The sequence below is a fragment of the Cicer arietinum genome, chromosome 4 (assembly GCF_000331145.2).
Source record: "Cicer arietinum cultivar CDC Frontier isolate Library 1 chromosome 4, Cicar.CDCFrontier_v2.0, whole genome shotgun sequence".
Taxonomy (NCBI): Eukaryota; Viridiplantae; Streptophyta; class Magnoliopsida; order Fabales; family Fabaceae; genus Cicer; species Cicer arietinum.
In genome coordinates this window covers 24,605,331-24,613,027 of record NC_021163.2, presented here as the reverse complement: position 1 = coordinate 24,613,027, position 7,697 = coordinate 24,605,331, and the positions used below count along the sequence as shown (strand labels likewise).

Below are 7,697 nucleotides of genomic sequence, written 5' to 3'. Positions count from 1 at the left end.
TGCTCCATTTTTGTTCAAAATATATACATATCTTTTTCTTTATTAGGTTTATTTCTAATATATGATGATGCTAAAAATCATCATTCTCACATTTCATTTTAGTTAATTTATTTTTTAAATAATTACATTCATCCTTTATCAAAATAAAAATAATCATTATTCATTCATTTATTTTTTTTGCATATTAATTCATTTTCTGTTGTTGATAAAACATATTAATTAATTCATTCATTAAGAGAAAGAGAGCGTATTTTTAGTGTCTGAAAATAAGAGTAAAAATTCAAATAAGAAAACCCTCCCGCGAGAAAGGGTAATAAAAACACGTTTTTCCAAAATCAATCTCTCTCTCTCTCCTCTTCACTTATTCTTCTGTTTCTCTTTCTCTCTCTTCTGTGAAAAAATGTCTAGTCGCCCCGAGAGAGAGAAAGGTGTCAACGTTCAAGTCCTCCTTCGTTGCAGGTATACATTCTTCTTTCCATTTCTCATCACAACTTAATCAATTAATCGATTAATAATCGATTATTTTCTGTTATTCTTCAGGCCTTTCAGTGAAGACGAGTTGCGTAGCAATGCGCCGCAAGTTGTAACGTGCAACGATTACAACAGAGAAGTATCAGTTTCTCAGAATGTCGCTGGAAAACACTTTGATAGGGTTTTCACTTTTGATAAGGTTCATTAATTTCTCTGATTTTTGTTTTCTACGATGATTGTTTTTAATGGCTTGGTTCAAACCTAAGTGTTCGATTTTAAGTTTATGGATTCGATCGCAATTCATTTACGTCTTTGATTGGTTTTAAGTGATTAACCTTAGTCCTTAGATTGTGATTTAGTAACTCGAATGAACAAGAATAGATTAAAGAGGAAATGAAAGTTATATTTTTTTGGAAATGGCTTGGAATAACTTTAAAATGACAAAAGTTTTGGGCAAATCTGAATTAAATAATTTTTTAGTGGAATTGATTATTGAAAGCCAAATACAACTGAACTGGAAGTGATGCTCACTGATGTTAAACATTTGAGTGACACAATGGGATTGGGAACTCTCTCTAACTCTTAGGTATTCTAGAAACCTATTTCTCTCCCAGTTTAGTTATTTTAATTCTCAATTACCTCTAAGTAACTCTCAGTATCATGACGATCATCATGTTCATCATTATTATTAATTATATTATTTATTAGTAGTAGTATTATTATTGTCAACATATTTGGGTCCTTATCCTCTGCTGATCCCTATGCTAAATTTCTAACATATACTATGTAGGTAGTTTGCTAACAAATCCTTAAATTTTAAAATAATAAAAGACTGCTTAAATAACAGGAAATTTTAAAATTTCTAGTAATAATAATAATACAATAATTCTTGAACATGCTTCTTTATTCTTTAATGAACAGTAGTGTACAATGGTTTACACTTGACATTTTATGATAAGCCAATATAATACGGGGCACGTAACAGTTTGCTGGATGTTTTTTTTTTTTAATTTAGTTTTTAATTTTTATAATTTGAAATTTATTCATGGTATATGATGCAGGTCTTTGGTCCTTCTGCAAGGCAAAAAGATCTTTATGAACAAGCTGTAGTTCCAATAGTAAATGAAGTTCTAGAGGGCTTTAATTGTACTATATTTGCATACGGCCAAACTGGTACGGGAAAGACATACACGATGGAAGGTGAATCCAAAAAGACAAAGGTACTATCTAATGTGTATTAATTTTGGTGTCAACCATTAATGAAATGAATGTTCTCCGTGCATAGCCATACCCATTGATCATGCTTAATAAAGTTATTTGATTATTCTACAGTGTGGGCCTAATGGAGAGTTGCCTGCTGAAGCAGGGGTCATACCTAGGGCTGTTAAGCAGATTTTTGATACTCTTGAGGGCCAGAATGCTGAATATAGTGTGAAAGTCACCTTTTTAGAACTGTATAACGAGGAGATTACTGATTTGCTAGCCCCAGAGGAAATTTCAAAAGTTTCTTTGGAGGAGAAGCAAAAAAAGCAGCTTCCTCTTATGGAGGACGGCAAAGGTGGTGTTCTTGTAAGAGGTTTGGAGGAAGAAATTGTAACAACTGCTAGTGAAATTTTTACACTGCTGGAGAGAGGGTCTTCCAAACGGCGTACTGCAGAAACTTTATTGAACAAGCAATCAAGGTAATTGAATTGTTTCTTTATGTGCTTCTTATGCGTGTTTAAACATATTATCAATTTTTAATTTTTCATTGACAATTTTTTCGCCTTTTAGTCGGTCACATTCTTTATTTTCCATTACAATCCACATCAAGGAAGCAACCCCAGAAGGTGAAGAACTTATAAAATGTGGCAAACTGAATTTAGTGGATCTAGCAGGTTCGGAAAATATTTCCCGTTCTGGTGCTAGAGAGGTATTATACTTTAAGCATGCATCTTACTTGGTGTTGGAATTTACCAATGAACAAAAACTTTAATCTTGATGAATTGGTGATTTTTTTCCAATATTTTTAAGGGTCGTGCAAGAGAAGCTGGAGAAATTAATAAAAGTTTACTTACTTTAGGGCGGGTGATATCTGCACTTGTGGAGCACCTTGGCCATATCCCTTACAGGTTTTTCTTCCTTCTTTTAATAGCTGAATTATGCTCCATTCTATATTTAGTATTTGTTTAGGGGACATTGTATGCAGAAAGATACAGTACAACTGCATATTTGTTTGTATCCTTTTCTTGTTTGCTTACATAAAATGTTGGAATTTAGGGATAGCAAGTTGACCCGTTTACTACGTGATTCGCTTGGTGGACGAACGAAAACATGTATCATAGCAACCGTCTCTCCTGCAGTTCATTGCTTAGAGGAGACCTTGAGTACATTGGATTATGCACACAGGGCGAAGAACATCAGAAATAAGCCTGAGGTTTTTTACTGCTCTTGAGAGCTTTTTTAAAATGTGCATCTCTAATGATGTCTTAGTAGTTTACTAACATGCTACAAGAGTAGTAATCTTCCATGAATTGTGTGATTTGTTTTTGGGACCATTGACTAGCACAATAGTAATATACACACACACTCACATGATATGTGGACATTTTTCATTTCATTAACCTTGACATATGTTGTCTCATTTTTCTTTGATATGATTCATTATTGAGCTTGGAAGTTTTTTTCCTTCTAAATTTTTCTTTTCTAATTTTAATTATAGGTTAACCAAAAACTAATGAAAACAACTCTAATCAAGGATCTCTATGGTGAAATCGAACGCCTTAAGGCAGGTTAGTGGTGTTTACTTTGTGATTGATAAAGTAAGATCTATGTAAGGTTTTTAGCTTTTTTGTTTAGAATTTCTGAGGTTGATGAAATTTGTGATTTTGGTAAGAGGTTTACGCTGCTCGTGAAAAAAATGGCATCTATATACCAAAGGACAGATACGTTCAGGAGGAGAATGAAAAGAAGGTTGTTTTTAATATCTTATTTTATGTTTGTTGTCTTTTTTGTTGCAACACAATTATTTCAACATGTTTATAAGGAAAAGTATTTTGTTCCATGTAACTTTCAACAGATGAGAATATTATGCCACTTTTTGGTGTAATTTGAAATTTCATATTAAGACGTTTACTGTCATTGTTTTTGTTCATTTTGTGCCTTTAAGCCCTCTATTGATGCATGCTTTATCTTCTAATCAGGCCATGGCAGATCAAATTGAGCGGATGAATATTGCATTAGACAGTCATCAGAAGGTTTATTTTCTTGGCTGCTATTATAATCATACGATACTTTGGCCTAGTCCTTTTCCCTGTTATGCTTAACTTGGTTCTTTTTGTATGTTTGTTTCAACTAGAAACTTGAGGATTTGCAAAGAAAATACACTGACCAAGTTTTGCAGTGCTCACATTTAAGTACAAAACTTGATGCCACTGAGGTAAATTATCTGTGCATTTATTCTTTTTGTTACAAAGTTCTATATGCATTCTTATAAAGGAACTAAGTTAAAAACCATACAGTTAAACTTGAACCGGACCAGCCTAATGCTGTCCATCACAGAGGAAGAATTAAAGAAATGTCGGTATACTCTTAGAGAGAAAGATTTTATTATATCTGAGCAGAGGAAAGCAGGTAAGAAAGGTTGCATGTTTTAATCTTATCATCATTTATTCTGTTGCTTTGAGTTTTTTTATAAGCTATTTCTTTGCTTTGTTGTGCTAATGTTAATTACGCTGTGCAATAGAAAATGCTCTGACTCATCAAGCATGCATTTTACGAGCTGATTTGGAGAAAGCTCTTCAAGATAATGCTTCATTGGTTTTGAAAGTTGGTGAGGGATCTTATTCTTTTCACCACTCTGATTGGTGAAAAAATATTCAAGAACCTAATAATGTATTTGCTATTACATTTTCAGGTAGAGAAGATAAGTTGAACTTAGATAACAGAGCTGTGGTGAATAATTTTCAAATGGAGCTGACCCAGCAAGTTGGTTCTCTTTGTAACACTGTGGCAACATCACTATCTCGACAGAATGAACACCTTGAATGTGTGGAGAATCTATGCCATTCATTTTTGGGCGTTCACGATAAGGTGTGTAAAATAAATCTATTGTCACAGTTGTTCGTTGTGATATTATTTCATGGTTTTACTAAATTTGTTGAATCCTTTTCCTATGTTTAGAATGTCTCTTTCAGGATTTTAGATTTCTACTTATCAATCAATGTTGTTAAATAGCGGCTATAACGGTGCTACTTATTTTATTCTTGTACTCATTTATGCATCCATTTTTATTGTTGCTCGTAGGCAGTTGTTGATTTAAAGCAGAAAGTTACAACTCTAAGGACTTTGTATATATCTCATGTGGAAGCGATGCAAAATGTTGTGCATTTGCATAAGTCGTGTTCTGATGCTACATTTCAGGAACTATCATCTCTTATATCTTCCAATGGTCACTCTATTGAAGAAGTACGCAATGCTACAGCTTTTGAAATTACTTATGTTTATTTGGTAATGATGTCTTATTAACATAGTCTCATTCTTGTTCAACTATGATAAAAAAAAATACTTTTACCTTGTGAATCAGTTTCTTGCATCCGAGGCCACCAAAGCAGGTTCAATACTTGATGATCTTCAAACTTCTCTTTCAACTCAGCAGGGTGAATTGACACTTTTTGCTAAGGAACTACGTCATGTAAGTGCTTCTGGTTTTCTTTCTATATATTATTATATCTTTAACTTTTAGCCTCTAATTCACATTAGTAATATTTCTTCTGCTATTATATATTTAATTACACATTTTTGCTCTATATTGTATCACTTATTTTGACTGTACAATTAATCTACCTTCTTTATTGTTTTCTGGCTTTTTTAAAAAAGAGATTAAATGTCAATACCGAGCAAATAAAGGATATATCTGAGTGCACTCATGAATTTGTGGATAAGCTTTTGGAAGAAGCAAAGAAGCTTGAAAACTTTGCGTCTGCGGCTGATGAAATGCTAATGAAGAGCATCACCGAGTTTAAAAAAGCTTATAAGGTGATAATATGGCACTGTTAATGTATTCATTTTAAAATAGTTTATTGTTGATACTGATTTCCAAATTGGAATACTTATTCTGTGCAGGAGCAAGCAAAATCTGATACAGAGAAACTTATAGCTGATATGACTAGTTTAATATCAAGTCACATTTCGCATCAAATAGATCTGGTCTGTTTCGAGTGTTTCTTTTGATATATTTCTTTCATTTTCTTATCTTTTTCCTGTGTTAATGCACGTCAATCAATTCTGAAAATGAAAATGGATTTGTGGTTGAACTTGAAGGTAGATACAAAGCTTGTGGATCTTAGAGAAAATGGTATTGCTAGCAAGTCATTCTTGGATGGACATGTATCATCAATGGGAGATATTGTGTCAAGTGCAAGCAGAAAATGGCAGGGATTTTGCACACAAGCCGAACAAAATGCCAAAGGTATTGCCGAATTTTCTGTCGCTAAACATTGTCACATGGAGGAGCTCCTGCAGCAGAGGTGAGTGCTATTTCTTCTAGATTGCTTTTTCTGTTGCCTTACATTATAACAATGTATTTTAAAATTGTATTGATAATGACAATCCATTACATTAAGGGGTACATAAAACTTATGAAGCCAATGAGAAGAATAACTAATTAACTAACGTAACTTACTAGCGTAACTAATTTACTAATACATCTAACTAGTGTAACTTAATTAACTACCAAGTGTAACTAACTAGTGTATCTAATATGTTTAGTATCAATACCGCTGTAAATTTCGGCACCAGTGTGAAAGAGACACATGAAGTTGTAAATGAGATTGGAGCCAAGCATATTTCGGCAGCAGTGTCACTTATCAGGTGTGTGGTAAATTGATTGAAATAACTGTATTTGATGGTCACGATTCATCTCTTTTATTCATGCCAGTAGGGGAATGCGTTTTTCGAACCATTAATCATCTCATTACTAGGTTTGCATTTGATATTGATTAATTTGATACAGGGACGCTACCGATAGCAATATGCAACATGACATTGAGATTAATTCTGCTCGGGTTACAGCCGAGGAAGAAGTGGCAAATAACAGCGACGATGTCCTTCAGCAGTTCGATGGTGAGTGTTCTGTTCATGATTTTCCTTTGGTTTAGCAAATTTGCTTTGAAATTTTAGATCCTTGTTTCTTCAAACTTCTTTCACACCATGTGATGCACTATGCATTTAAATGCCTTAGCATAGATAATTTTCTACGGTCCATTTACGTGGCCCTTTTCTTGTGATATCTTTTGCAGACATGTCAGTACAGGAGCGGGATTCGATATCTGGTACGTTGATTGTTGTCAAAACTCATGTGAATACACTTGAGACCTTAAGAGAGGATCACACTGGCCTAGCTACTTCAATTGAAGTAAAGGCACGTGAAACTTTTCAGCAGCAGTATATGGTAGGTTTGACTCAACATTCTGTTTAATGTTCAGAAGATAAACTTTGCTTGTTATTCTCCTGGAATGATTTATCGGCAAAAATAGACAAACTATCCAAATTAAGAATGCTAATTAAATCCTATTATTGCATTTTAAAAATTATTCATATTACGTAAATTATCCTTCAACATGGTAATAAATTTATTTAATAGAACCAAAAGTTAAATTTAATGAGGGGTATTTTGAAGATAGTAACATTAAAAAGGTTAAAAGATTTAACTTTGGCTTATATTTATTTCCTAGATAAATAGACTATTTTTTGCTTATAAATCATTTCGGAGGAAGTATTAAACTCGACATGTTGATGTTGATGAAATTATGTCTATGGCATTGCTATTTTGTGTTTTGCAGGACTATGAGCCAAGTGGGAATACCCCAATAAGATGTGAACTTGATGTTCCAAGTAAAGGGACAATAGAGTCTCTTAGATCCTTGCCAATGGAAACCCTTATTGAGGAATTTAGGGAAAACAATACATATGAATCATTTGATGTAAAGGAGTTGAAACCATCACTAATACCTCGTTCTCCCCTCAGCCGTGTAAATTAATGATGATGGGGGCCATGGTGACTTACCTTTGCCCTTCACGTTATGAAAGCATCTATTGTAACATAGTTTATTAGTATATTATTATATAGTAATATGGTAAATCGTTGATAGCAAAATTGATCCTGCAAATCCTCGTCTGGGTATATATAGTTCAACTGCTTTGTATATATTTTTGCAACATCCACATGTTGCTAAATTTTGTTCTTT

The 7,697-nt window shown here is 33.3% G+C and overlaps 1 protein-coding gene across 1 annotated transcript; it reads left to right on the top strand.

Annotated features, from left to right (window-relative positions):
- Window positions 1–304: 304 nt before the first annotated feature.
- On the top strand, window positions 305–7,697 carry LOC101495854 (kinesin-like protein KIN-5C). Its single transcript, XM_004493993.4, has 23 exons — window positions 305–459; window positions 541–670; window positions 1,533–1,691; window positions 1,804–2,153; window positions 2,245–2,383; window positions 2,485–2,582; window positions 2,731–2,887; window positions 3,173–3,242; window positions 3,347–3,423; window positions 3,654–3,707; window positions 3,809–3,889; window positions 3,972–4,083; window positions 4,196–4,282; window positions 4,367–4,542; window positions 4,756–4,917; window positions 5,036–5,143; window positions 5,329–5,487; window positions 5,575–5,658; window positions 5,773–5,978; window positions 6,220–6,321; window positions 6,464–6,573; window positions 6,750–6,901; window positions 7,293–7,697. The coding sequence occupies exons 1-23, from the start codon at window positions 401–403 to the stop codon at window positions 7,488–7,490; spliced, it is 3,030 nt and encodes a 1,009-aa protein (XP_004494050.1). The 5' UTR covers window positions 305–400; the 3' UTR covers window positions 7,491–7,697.

Bases quoted from the DNA above. Each gene is read 5' to 3' on its own strand.
- LOC101495854 (XM_004493993.4), top strand. From the start codon at position 401: ATGTCTAGTCGCCCCGAGAGAGAGAAAGGTGTCAACGTTCAAGTCCTC. The intron at 3,424-3,653 runs GTTGTTTTTAAT...TCTTCTAATCAG, and splicing joins AGGAGGAGAATGAAAAGAAG to GCCATGGCAGATCAAATTGA. The intron at 5,659-5,772 runs GTCTGTTTCGAG...TTGAACTTGAAG, and splicing joins TTTCGCATCAAATAGATCTG to GTAGATACAAAGCTTGTGGA.